Below are 14,659 nucleotides of genomic sequence, written 5' to 3' on the forward strand. Positions count from 1 at the left end.
TGATAAAATACGCCCGAAATATAAAACTAATGTACATATATGTTTCATTAAAGCACAATTAATTACTTAAATAATCATAGTTTTTAGAATGCAGTAATGCTTCCAAATCAAAATAGAATATTTAGCGGTTGAAAAGTAATCAAATGAACTGTTTTTGTTTGTTTATTTAAAGGAAACAATTTTTATCGAGATATTTGTTTAGTTTATAAAACAAGATTTATCTATGTTCAAGAAAGTATAGATATACAGTAACATCCTGACCAAGAGACAACATATAAGAAGTTGCCTCATGCTTCAAGAAAACGCGTAGCAGCATATGCTATGAGTCGTCTCAACGAATCAATAAGGAAGAGTATTTTATATACAATTTCTTAACTTATTCAAAACATCTACTACACAGTATGTAGTTAATATAGTTTTACATAAGCACTGATGTGTTATAATCTGTCATAATTTTCATATACATTCATAACTTGTTACAGTATTAGTCTTTTAATTGATGTCAGGTTGCCAAAATCTTGAAATATTCCTTTCTCTCTCTCTCTCTCTCTCTCTCTCTCTCTCTCTCTCTAATAAATGAAATCTTTGTATTTTTTTGCTAAGTCTTTATTGAGGCTTTATAATCAAGCTTCGCAGAGCTAAAAACTATAAAATATTGTGCATTGGCAACTTGAATGAAACTCTGGTTAACATTATGCGATTCAACTCACAGCGCTAGTAAATAAAATATGAGAGAAGTATTTCAAATAAAACTATTAAAATGGGTATGCTAATGGGAAAATGATAGATCAAGTGTTAATTTTTTTTCTTTTAGTAAATAAGAAATATCCTACGGTAGCATGCCTTAATAATAGGGGAGGTATTTGATCCGAAAATTAAGGTTGGTGAAGGACTAGGCTGGTTTGATCAGCTGATTTAAATGTAGACGGTGTATGAGATATTAATTTGCTATGTTTTTTATTATAAATGCCATACTAAAATGTAAATATTACAGGCAATATTATTGTATACGGTTAAGTGAAACACCAGTTTAATAAAAATCCGGTTTATTTCAAATATAGCTGTAATTTTTCACCACAATAAATGAATATACAGTGTGAAGCAAGAGCTAGGACCAGCTGGGTGTAGAGATAGGTAGTGGGACGCAGCGCTACCAGTGTAAAGGAGCACAGGCTATTTGAAATCATTGCCTGGCTTGAATTTTATCGTGATTTTTATGGGAATTTTTATTTTAATAGGTATTGCATTGTTCTTGGTCATCCTAATGCTGTTGTCAACATTTAGAAATCAGATTCTTAATGTTAGGTAAACAGCCATCACAGATTTTTTTTTTCTCTTGGCCGCGAAGCAAGAACCCGGGAGTAACGAGGGCCGACTGTATCATTATTTAATTTTCTTGTTCCAAAGAATATCATATGCTCTAATAAAACATTATTGCATTTGATTTTTCAATTTCAGAAACATTTTAGCAATCTTTTTTTTTTACCTTTGGTTGTGATTAGCTGTGATGTTGATCTGAAGGTTCCGCTACCGTATCAAGATGATGTTCACATACGACTGGCGTATTGTTTATGTAATTTCTTAATTTATAGTACAGTACATATATTCATGATGAATATTGCATCAGCCCCAGTATGTTACAGGATATCATAGTGTTCATATAGTTCGTTTATAGCCATTATTATTAATCATACTAAAATGTTCTCTCTCTTTTTCTGTGTGCTTGCGTGTGCGTGCGTACGGGTAGTTCATTTTTAAAGCTTCGTGCAGTATTTCAATTTTAGTTCATTAGTAAGCCTTTATATTCCACTAGAAAGTATTGCGTTTAATTGTAGTTTATTAAAACATGTTTGTATGTTATTTTAAAATTTTGGGAGCATTTCAATATTCAACAATTACTTTGGTTTTACTTTCGTTAGGCATCAGCTGATTTGAAGGTCACTCTACCGTACGGCAATTAAGCGCACATAGCGTTGTTTATATAATTTTCTTATTCGAAATACAGTATCTTCATAATAAATATTACTTCAGTATTAGTTATCATATGAATATGCTCTCTCTCTCTCTCTCTCTCTCTCTCTCTCTCTCTCTCTCTCTCTCTCTCTCTCTCTCTCTCTCTCTCTCTCTCTCTCATATATTTTTTGTCAATTTTTTATTGATAAGTATTTTTTATCTTATATAAACTTTATACATTATAGAATACTACTTGTGTCAAAGGAAACAAATGGATATTATTATATTTTTGTATAACGTAACGTCCATTATTAATGTTTAGTAGTTTTATATCTTTCCACGTTTGTTCGTGAAATTATTACAGAATAACATAGTCACTTCAGTTAATATATATATAGTTTTCTTTTACGTATAGATCGCAGTGATTTTCCGTACCCTATAATTATTAATTTTAGAATATTTTTTTTATCAAAGGAAATAAATGGATATTTTCATCACGTTTTTTTACAAAAGTAAAGTTCATTATTACTAAAGAGTAGTTTTATAACCTTTGGCGGCTATTTATCGTGGAATTATAACAATAACATTGAATATAAAGTCCTTTTTTTTTTTACACAAAATCAGTGCTTCACCATTATTCGGGGATAATTACATAAAACAATTTCTTTTTTCAGAATTCTATAATCACTTAGAAATGAATGGAGAAATATTTCAGTTGTTTTGAGTGAAATGCATTGGAGAATAAATCAAACTTTAAAAAAAAATCTCTAATCAGTAGTAAAACAAATAATCATGGAAATGTATCTTATTATAGGATAAATAAGTATATCAGATGATGAAAAATCTTGTATAAAGCTTCAGTAGCGAATCCACGGCCTTGTAGCAAATGGGTTTAATAATGTTTCTCATTGGGAGTGTTGGTATTGGCTGTAGTGTGTGGTGTGATTGTGTGTAGTAACCTAGAAATACTAAATTAGCCCATACACAATCAGGAATAAATTCTATAATCCCAGTTTTTGTTAGTTGGCTTAGGAAAAGAAGATGGGCTAAAGTTAAGGGAAGGAGCTATTATTTAGTAAAATATCCCTTAGGTATGATATACGACCATATGTTATGCTCTTTCATAGGCTAAACAAATGATTTGAACTTGTGTGTCGTTTATATTTGTAAATTACATATATGATACATCACACACCATTGTACGTGGCATATATTGATGTATAGTGTATGTCATCTTAGTGAATGGGTTAAAAACTAAATAAAACCTAGACATGTAAATAATCTAGATAGGGAGTTTCGATAATCCAAATTCAACACAGGGACTGAAAAGACAAAGGACTTGTGGTTCCCATTAATCATTAAATTGTCTCATTACTTCACTAGAGGCACTAGTCTATTGAAAGGAAAGAAAACAGGATTTAAAAAAAAATTATAGGTAAATGTTTGTAAAAACAATCTTCCAGAGGGAAGTAATGTGAATATCAGGGCAGGTTCATTGAAATACTGCAATGGGATTTTTTTGCCCTTTTTGTACCCTTTGTGCTTCTAAAATAATTACAAAGTTGTCAACTTACATAATTAATGGGTTCCAAGAAGGTATTGGTAAGTAAAATTTTGTCACATTCTGGCTTAGGGTAGGCTTCACCTAAGAAGGCATTTGTAAGTAAAATTTTGTCACATTCTGGCTTAGGGTAGGCTTCACCTAAGAAGGCATTTGTAAGTAAAATTTTGTCACATTCTGGCTTAGGGTAGGCTTCACCTAAGAAGGCATTTGTAAGTAAAATTTTGTCACATTCTGGCTTAGGGTAGGCTTCACCTAAGAAGGCATTTGTAAGTAAAATTTTGTCACATTCTGGCTTAGGGTAGGCTTCACCTAAGAAGGCATTTGTAAGTAAAATTTTGTCACATTCTGGCTTAGGGTAGGCTTCACCTAAGAAGGCATTTGTAAGTAAAATTTTGTCACATTCTGGCTTAGGGTAGGCTTCACCTAAGAAGGCATTTGTAAGTAAAATTTTGTCACATTCTGGCTTAGGGTAGGCTTCACCTAAGAAGGCATTTGTAAGTAAAATTTTGTCACATTCTGGCTTAGGGTAGGCTTCACCTAAGAAGGCATTTGTAAGTAAAATTTTGTCACATTCTGGCTTAGGGTAGGCTTCACCTAAGAAGGCATTTGTAAGTAAAATTTTGTCACATTCTGGCTTAGGGTAGGCTTCACCTACCTCGCATGCCTACGATTTTCAGCTGCAAAGGTTAACAAATAGTCCTGTTTCATATTGCAAATGGAGTCTTGCTTACTGCATCGATTTATATAATATTGTTTTATCATAAAATTTCATTGTGAACTTTTGATACAATATCTGAGATTTGTGATTTCAATTGAATTTGTGCTTGTATCTCTGAATGTTTGTAAGTTGAGCACCTTCTGTACTGCTATTCATTACATTGAATGTAGTAAAATAACTCATTGGTCTATTAATGGTAATTGATGATTCCTGACTGTAATTAGTTAAACTAAAGTACTAATCTCTGAATGTATAGGAAGACTTAGCAAAATTTACTTTAATATCTATTTTAAAGTTACACTTTTTTTCCAACAGAGTGAAGAAGACACCAGTGGTAACCTGTATATGATTCATCATCAGTTACCAGTCCTTGAGTCTCTCATTACATGTGTCAATATGAAATGGATGTCTCTTCTGGTCAGTTAATTCTCTATTTCAACTTTGTAATTTTTAATTTATTAGGTTAACAGTGATATAATTGTCATGAAAAACACTCCCCATTATCATCTTTTTTTGACTTCATAATAGTCAAGGTTTATCAGATTTTGAAAAACATGAAATGTCAGGCATCTGGTACTGCTTGCATATGTAATCAGATCAGTAGGTTTCAAGTAGATATACGCTCCTGTATTATGGATCTGAGATCAAGTTCTCGGACACTCCACTATACCGTATAATTTCTTGATAATTTCTACTTATTTTGTGTGTTTTCATTTTTGGTAAATTCCCAAAGGTTGTATTTGGCAGCTGTGTTAATGGTATTTATGTATAATAACTGGAACTTTGCCATAATGGTTGCTTGCTAGATACCTGAGCTTTGGTGTATGGAGAATTTACTAATCAGAGTTAGCTAGTGAATAGAAAACAAAATGCCAAATTCTATGCTATACAGAAAAGAAGTATTTAGCCATAATGCAAGATGTGCAAGAAATGTCACAAAAACCTATAGTCTACATAAGTGTCTTGTGTTTCTGGCCAATCACATACATACATATACCAAGGCCCTTCCCCCAATTTTGGGGGGTAGCCGACATCAACAAAGAAACAAAAACAAAAAGGGGACCTCTACTCTCTACGTTCCTCCCACCTAACAAGGGACTCGACCGAGTTCAGCTGGTACTGCTAGGGTGTCACAGCCCACCCTCCCACATTATCCACCACAGATGAAGCTTCATAATGCTGAATCCCCTACTGCTGCTACCTCCGCGGTCATCTAAGGCATCGGAGGCAGCAGCAGGGCCTACCGGAACTGCGTCACAATCGCTCGCCATTCATTCCTATTTCTAGCACGCTCTCTTGCCTCGCTCACATCTATCCTCCTATCACCCAGAGCTTCCTTCACTCCATCCATCCACCCCAAACCTTGGCCTTCCTCTCGTACTTCTCCCATCAACTCTTGCATTCATCACCTTCTTTAGCAGACAGCCATTTTCCATTCTCTGGCCAATCACAAAGTGACCTAATTATCGTTTGAAACCAACCCCCTGAAAAGTCCAGGACAAATTGTAGAATTGCAAGATATTTCATTTTTCTCATGAGCCATAGCTGCACATCTTGCTATAGCAGGGTCAACTGTGAACAGGTGGACAAGCAGATGGGTAAAAACTGTATTCTCTCCACTAAGAAAGTCAGAGCAAAGTTGATTTTGCTTCCTGTTTTTTTTGTATTGCAATCAGTACAGTAAAAGGTTAATATTTTATTTAATGATCTCAATGAAATTCCAATGGTCAATATCTTATTTACAGGAAAAAATCCTAAGATAATGGTAGTGGCCTGGAGGGCATTATTCCAAAATGCACACTGGCTTGGGCTATACCCAAAGTCAGCCAATCAGCGATCAGATGTGTCAGTCAGGCTGAGCCTATCGCGATGCAGGAAAGGCTTGGACAATGATATTATAAACGGTCGCTATGTTGCAAATATATTGAATCAATATATTGTTGCCTTATCAATAACTGTGTGAGTAACAATAATCTATATAAGAGTAGTCCAAGTATACTTTCAATGGATTTTATTAAGTTAAAAGCAAAAGGCATCTATGTTGAAATGATGAAGAAGGAGACAAAGTTGCCATGTACCACCTTTGCTGTGAGCGGGAAGTATGCATTGCGCTGTTACGTAGTTACTCTACCAAAGATGATAAGAGGGCCAAAGTCATAAAGCATCCTAGAAGTTGAGGGTAGCACTGAACATAATTGGAAAGCATAGTTTTAATAACGTCATGCTTCAGCTAGTATCAGAAAAAGCAGGATTGAAAAACTTTATTTCATCCACTATCGACTCTAACTTCATATATAGGCTCTGTGTGTGTGTGTGGGGGGGGGGGGGTTGGTGGCAGCTCCAGTAACATTCTCCCCTCTAACTACTTATGGTTACAAGACTCACTTCACTCTACAGTATACATAGGGAAGCTATTGGTGCCCTTAGGATTCTCAGTCCTACTCCAAAGACATTGGTAACATACTTTATAAAGGAACCAATAACTGACAAGTAGTCGAGCTCAGACAATTCCTTGATTTTTATATCTAACTTTCTTTCCCAAAGTTTCAAGTGGGATCATCATTATCACTTATTTGTTACGACACGAATACAAAAAATTCTTGCTCTTTACAGTGGATATTATTTTGGCGAATGCTGAAAACTAACCAAAAGACTTTTTAGTCAGGTAAAACGACCTACAGCTAGTTAGTAGGGATAGACTAGTTGGTTGAGTAACGTCACTTTTTATTTCGGCTCTGTAGAGATCGGACGTTCCTGCTATTCTCGCCTGTCAACCTTCGATAACTGACTAATTTTTTAACCTTTTTCTTTCCAGTGTGAAATTGATGTGTTGCAGAGATTCAAACCATTGTCCGGGTGTGGAAGCGCGCCGTTGCGCCACCTACATATCCACTGTAGAGACAGACCCACACGACGTCTGTCCTTCCTACAGGGGCCATTCCTGCTCCCAAGAATCTCAATGTAATTTATGTGGGGAGTGGCCATCCTCCCAGTGGCAGAGATTCGCTATGCTTTGAAAGAAGAAGTTTAGGTGGGACTCTTCCCGTTCAGGTTCATCCTCGGAAGGAAAGAAGTCCAAACTTGCTTCTTCATCGGCTCGATCTTGCCATTCTGAATCTGCTCTATCGGTTTCCAATGGGGACCGTTCGAGTAAGAGTGGTGGCCCTTTGACCCCCCCAGACAACCTTACGGAGAAAGCTCTGTCGCTTCCCCTAGTGAAGCGGTGAAGCGGCGTCGCCCTTGAACATAAGGGAGTCTCTTACTTATGATGCTTCGCAGCAGTGGTGGTCTTCCTTGGGGATTCTCATTTCCCTCTCTAAGAAACAGCTTGTTGAGGCTGTGGGTGGGGATACCTGCTCCCAAGGGGAATACTTCAGACCCCCTTAGAGATTCCAAAGGCCAAACACCTAAGGAACCTCCTGTGTCCTTGCCAGCAGTAGTTTCATCACCGTCTTCTCCAGTTTGAGCTACTTCGGTAGCGAGGCAAGTGAAGTTGTTGACGAGGACCCCTTGGTGTTTTCCGTTGGAGGACCCCTTTGGAAGCCAGAAACTGTCTGCGTCCAGGCTGAGGGTATGCAAAGTTTGCTCCTTCCATCAGCTGATGTTCGCCCGTCACGCCCACAAGTTCAACGTCCTTCTCCTGATTGGCCGCTTCCTAGAGGTTTTCATAAGAGAGTACGAGACTCCTTCAAGCTTTTCAGACCTTAGTTTATCAGAGCGAGACAACGAAGGGGTTCGGCGGCTGTTTACAGCTCCTGTTCCATGCCATCGTGTCCATAGAACACAGCAGAATGATTTCTGTCCTGCTAGGCCTACTTCTTCGGCAGTAGATCCCCAGGTTTATACTGACAAAGTAAAATTTCTTCGCTACATTCACAGTAGTGTGAACCTCATCAGTCAGTGTCTAGATTGTCTGAGTAAGAGCAAACTGACACAAATTGTCTCCTTGCTGGAGAGCACACCTATTCACCTACTCTTAGCTTGGGGGATGGGCAAACTCCTCTGCTTGGTGAGAGTTTTAACTATTCTGCCATCTCCTCGCTAGTCCAGAGTAGCAAGTTCGCTAAACCATTCTAACCCCTCGCAAACCTTATCTTCGACGACTTTCTAGGTAGGCTGCACATAATCAAGAAGGTTACTCAAGGCCTTAACTAAGTACTCTCAGACAGGTAGCAATCAGTTACTCGCCTCGCTATCATCGTTCACCTTGCCAGTTTCAACTGAGGTCTCCCTGTTAACACTCGTCTCGCCAGCGTTCGCTTCATCAGCGTTCTCCTGACCAATGCTTGCCTCGCCAGCATTTATCTTTCCAGCGATCTCCTCGACAACACTCCTTTAAGCGATCTCCTCGCCAAAGTTCTCCGAGATAACATTTGCCTTGCCAACGTTCTCCGAGACAACTTTTGTCTCGCCAACAATCGCCTCATCTAAGATCGTCTCGGCAACATTTTCCACCCCGCGCTCCTATGGATGTGATTTCAGGTGCGGAAGATCCTTTTGATGATTGAATGGAACATTCAGAAGGTATGTTACCAACTCATGCCAGCCCTAAGATCTCGCCCTTGGAGCAGATAGACTTGGACCTGGTCTTTCTCCAGGTCATTGCCTGTATCAAGAAGACCAACTTCCTGGGGGAACCAGATCAATTTCCAGTGAAGGGAAAAGGACACCATAATTGACCCTCTCTACAACACTCCTTGACCCACCAAGAGCAAGGTAGCCTTGCCTTGATCTAGAGGGATCAAGGGTGCAAAGGAGAAGGCATGTGCCCAGGTAGCAGGAACTACAATCAGTTAACTCCTCGCATGTAATTCTCCCTCCTTTTGTGAGACACAGGAAGTATAACAAGGTATCGGAAGAAGATCCATCACCAATACCTCTGGATCTGGCAGTTCTGGATCTAACCCAGAATATGCCATTGGACAAGCTGGCAGCTCTACCAGTAACCTCAGCTGCTAACGCTGCAAACATGGAGCGGGTTGCAAAGTGCTCTTTGCAGGCTGCCTCATGGTTAGACTTTTGGTTATGGATGATGGGATACCTCTTCAAGAATGAAGACTTTTCCTCCAACCAGAAGACGGCGGCTATGTTAGCATTCCTCCTTTCAGGCTCTGGGATGGTGGAATTCCTTAATCACAATATCCTTAACCAGTGGGTCAGCTGGATTTCGAGAAAACGGGACTTCTTCCTCTCAAAGTTCAGAAGGCAGGTACTTCGTAGAGAAACAATGAAGTTTAAGTTTTGAACGGCACCCGCCTCTTCAACGTGGAGGACATCAAGGCTATAGCAGAAGTATGGAGGAAGGCGAGCCACAACTCTCCTCCAGGGGCAATGACATCTCGCCAATACTCAACCCCTAAGACAATTTATGTCGAGGAAGCAAGCAGTTTTTTTCACTCCTGAGGCTCGAGAGGGAGAGGAGGAAGAGGTGGCAGATGAGGTCACCTCCGTTAGGTGGTCATTCCTCCGACCAGTCCACAGGTGGGAGGATGCCTGAAGAGTGCAATGACATTTTGCCAATACTCTGGTGCACCACACCTAAGGCAGTCATCACCAGTACCACGACGGGCAGAAGAACGACTCTCAACCCTCAAGACAATCTATGTCGAGGAAGCAAGCAGTTTTTTTCACTCTTGAGACTCGAGAGGAAGAGGTGGCTAGGGGCATTCCTCCGACCAGTTCACAGGTTGGAAGATGCCTGAAGAGTAGGTGGCAGAGATGGAGTTTTTACGGGGCCGAACCTTGGTTGGTCTTCCTCCTCTAACCTGCAATCCAGCAAAGTTGCCCTTCTGGGCAAGGTCCAGACCATGCTAGAGAAGGATGCTCTCGAGGAGCTCTAGGACGGGTCTCCTGGCTTCTATAGTCGATTCTTTCTTGTCGATGAGGCGTCTGGAGGCTGGAGACCTGTCATAGGCCTCTCAGCTGTGAACGAGTTTGTTGAACAAGCTCATTTCAGAATGGAAATGGTCAGACAGGCGGTCAGACCATCGGACTTCATGATAATGCTAGACCTCAAGGACGCATACAGTTGAACCTCGCAATAACGGACTAATATGGGGGAAGGGTGTCCGGTACCGTTAATAGTCTATTGTATCCTCATAATGATTCCCAAAGCATATAGTCAAGCAAAATTAGACCAAATTCTTAGACGACAGGCCTACCTTATATGCCATACATGTGGGTAACATCAAAGTGAGCTGCGGAGATTAACACACTTTTGTTCTTCTCCTTTGGATGACATAATTAAGGAAATAAATTTAGTAATATTGTTAAGAAATATAGAATGAAACTCATGAAAAGAAAGATTTCAGGCCTGTGCCAAATCAAAACAAAATTAATACAGTGCCAGAAAACACTAGTGAGTAATCTGGGTACTGCTATGTGTAATTGAAATAAAGTTATTGTATAATAATGTATAAAAGGCTAAGTAAATAAATGTAAATATTGTATATATTCATGCATAAAAGGACATTCACATTGGACATGTAAAAAATGAAGACAAATTTTAATTTATCTCATCTGTAGTATAAAAAGACTGCTAAATCATGAAACCGTTTGTGTAGGTCTATAATTTAGGTTTTGGTTATATTAAGATGTTACAATTTTATTCTATTTAACTTTATGTATGCTTAGAAATTCAAAATAAACCAAATAAAACCTATTCCATATCATATTTTCCCTGTATACGATATCCAAAAGGGAAACCATTTTGTTTGTTTACAATTCATCGACAAATGAACAAACCAATGAACACATTTACACATCCAAGTGATAACTAATGATACTTATAGTTTTTAGTAAAATGTAGAAAGCCTCTGTTATTAATTTTAGGATAGATTGAATAACTTTGGAAATTATATCAAGAATACTATTTTATTCATATATGCTCATATCCTTGATAGGTGTAGCTTGAATCAGCATACGATGTTTACATGTTCTCAGCTTGTCTCAAATATGCAGTTCCCAAACTTATTTAAAGTATCTCATGATAAGTTGTATAAATTTCCATGCTGTATTTTTTAGACTACCATAGGTTACATACAGTTTACTAAAACTTATTAGTGTCACTGGTTATCAATTACATTTTAAAATGCATTCATTTGATTGTTCGTTTGTTCATTATGTTTTCCTTTTTGGCACCATGAAAGAGACCCTCTTAACAAGAGAATGCCTTGATGAAGTCATTGAGCTTTAGCATGGAATATCGTTCCTTTGCTGAAGCTTGGTGATGGGCAAGAGGGCTCTCGAGCTGGGGAATTTTCTTTCTCCTCGGTTCGACTAAATTTCTCTTATCCTATTTCTATTACTTATAATTGCTTCATTCTCCTTCATATTTATCAACTGTCTCCATCTTCGCTGCTGTCAAAACTCTTACCCATTTTACTGTCCAGATTTTTTTAAGGGGACATCATATCTGGGATTAGAATTTTTTCTTCAAAATCAATTGCGGGAGCTGTGGTGGTCTTGTCAACCACCCGATAATGCTTGTTCACCTAGGAGTGATGCGGAACTATTCTCGAGAGGAAAAAAAATGGGCTTCGGATTTCAGGAGTTGGCCGGTTTCATAGAGATAGGACTCTCGGCATTCTGTCCGGTTTGCCTGCCACTATGATGAAAGTGGGGGATGATTGTATTCTTGCAATGCCCTCAGTCCCATCAAGTGGGTTTGGTATGCGCTTGAGCCACTGCAGTCATAGTGGTACCATCCCTTTGTAGTAGGGTAGGGAGTAGACATTAGGAAAACAGCTCTTGCAGGTGTCATTGGTGGAAAGATTAATTCCATGAAAGGTTAATGGGGGGGGGGCGTCTATTGTGGGATTTGTGAAAGTATTATTATTATTTTCTTCCCCTTTTACTTATATTTCCAATTCTTTTTTCATTATTATTATTACCCCTTCCCTTCCCCAAAAAATTAATGAGTAAATGTAATGTTCCCCCTACCCCTGGATCAGGTGGCGAACCCCAGACACCGTTGACGACCTCTGTGTGAATAAGAAAAATTCTGTTGATGGCCTTGGCAATTTAAAGGATTCTCCCAACAATACTTCTTCATCCAGTGTTATTACAGACAATTTATCAGATTTTATTTATGATAAGGATAACAGTAATACTTTACTCTCTGCTTTGGCACAATACCAGATCCAACTAAAAATTTGAAAATTCTCCATTTAGAAAACATTCCAATTGGCTGTAGTTATGATACAATTCAAGAAGCCTTTTTTAGATTTGGAGCAAACAAAGAAATTTTCATGGAACTTAATATTAGTACCTGTAAAGGCTTTTGGGAAGCTTTGGTATTATTTTCAAGTTTCAAGATTGCTTTAGAAGCAAACAAAAAATTAGCCAGCATAAAAAATTGATAATTGTATGATTTCTGGGGCTCTATATGATAAAGCACCCAGAAACCTGGATGCATATAAACCTGAAGAATAGAGAAAAAAGTAATAGAGCATAGACTTCCAGAAGTAAGAACCCCGAAGCCTCCAACATTGATCATTGCATCTGGGAAGATTGATAATTACAACTATTAAAGGAGGAGTAAATTTGTACTAAAAGAAGTTAGTTTATTTAAAAATAAGGATAGTAGATACGGTGAGCAATCTGTTTACATCAATGCTAAATCAGATACTCAACCTCACATGCCTTGTGGCATGAAAATTGAAGACACATCCTATTAAAGATATTAAACCGCACTTGAACTTCAGTTACGGTAAAGGAGTAGTCTTCGATAATGACCAATATGATTTTTCAGAAACAGAAATACTGGACATACCTCTGCTATGCTTCAATTGTTTCAAATATGGCCATCCATCCCGGTACTGCAATAATACGAAGATTTTCATTACCTGTTGTTTGTTAGAACATGGTGAATGCAACAGAGATACAACCTGTACAAACTGTAAAGAACACCATAACTCAAATGATAAAAGTTGTAGAAAATACAAGAAAGAAGAAGCTGTACATATTAGTGTAGGCCATGCAAAGAATTTACTTAATCAGCAACTTAATTTTGCTCAAGCCGTTAGGGTGCCACGAAAAAGAAATAATCCACTACCCCTTACTACCACAGGGGGACAAGTGGTAGCACCTGCCCCGTCAGGTTTATCTCCCTGGTAGTGGCCCAACCATCTGGGTCATGTGCTCAACCTGTTGAAGTTTGAGCACAATTCTCCAAGGAGGTCAAGATGGTTTCCACTACCTGAAAAGTACTATCTCAATCAGAATCCTCATAAGGTGCATCTCCTCTAGGGGTGGTAGCTCAGCCTTCTGGGTCAAGTTCGAGCACCTCCAAGGAAGTAAATATGACTCACTCCACCTCAAAAGTTTTGTCTTAGGCAGAATCTCTACCTGACAATGGAGATTGAAAACAAGAGCTTCTAAAGAGGAACAGGTCCTGTAAGTGCCTTCCTGTTCATGAACTTGAGACTGACTTAAGCAAAGATAACAGAAAGAAAGAAAAAAGAAGTGGTGCCATAATAAAACCTTCCATCTCTAGACTGTACCTGGCTCCATCTGAGAAGTCCCAAAAGATAAATGAGAAAAAGAAGAATGATGATAAAAGATAATGTCCGTCATTCAGTGCAACTGCAGAGGTCTAAATACTAGTATTGATCAAATATAATCTTTAACCAGGGATTCAGATGCAAAGATGATTCGTCTACAGGAAAAAAGATCAGTGACAAACCATTTAATCCTGGAATCAACTATAATTTTTGTAGATCCACTCCTTTGTATTATTCACAAATCTATAAAATTTGAAACCATCCCCCTCATTACCCCACTACAGGCATGTGCTGTTAAACATATTGGGAAAACAATTACATTATGTTTGCTGTATCTTGAACCATCTTTAGAACTTTTCCTCTTCGACCAAGCTGGGAATCCAAGAAGTCTTAGACCTGATAAATCAGCTCCTTGTCTCTTTTATTTTAATGGGGGATTTTAATGCAAAGCATATTTTATGAGGTGGAAATGTGTACGATTGATGGGGTAATCTTGTTGAATTAATCAATAACAATGATCTAATATTAATGAATGATGGCTCTCCAACTAGTTATGATGTATTCCACAACTCTACATCAGCCATCGATTTGTCAATCTGTTCCTCATTCATTTGATTGGATTGCCTTTGGTCAGTCAACCAACACCTTTATGGCAGTGACCATTGGCTAATAATGGTAAATTATGCCCACAATCTTCCTTCTCCATGTCCACTAAAATGGAAGATAGATGAGGCAGACTGGACATCTTATAAGAACTGTGCACACACCGATGGAGAGTATGGTGACTTTACATCTCCAGTATATGCTTATCAACATCTTTCAAATGTTATTGATGATAATACTAACAAGTTTATACCTAAAACATATGGTTTTCCTCATCGTTCTGTAGTTCCTTGGTGGAGTAAAGAATGTGCCAATGCA

The 14,659-nt window shown here is 38.2% G+C and overlaps 1 protein-coding gene across 1 annotated transcript in view; it reads left to right on the top strand.

Annotated features, from left to right (window-relative positions):
- LOC137616420 (midasin) overlaps window positions 1-14,659 on the top strand; it is an 814,866-nt gene that overhangs the window by 511,199 nt on the left and 289,008 nt on the right. The window contains exon 20 of the mRNA XM_068346159.1: window positions 4,551-4,652. Coding sequence (XP_068202260.1) covers window positions 4,551-4,652 — 102 coding nt within the window. The remainder of the gene's footprint in view (window positions 1-4,550; window positions 4,653-14,659) is intronic.

The sequence above is a fragment of the Palaemon carinicauda genome, chromosome 22 (genome assembly GCF_036898095.1).
Source record: "Palaemon carinicauda isolate YSFRI2023 chromosome 22, ASM3689809v2, whole genome shotgun sequence".
Lineage (NCBI taxonomy): Eukaryota > Metazoa > Arthropoda > Malacostraca > Decapoda > Palaemonidae > Palaemon > Palaemon carinicauda.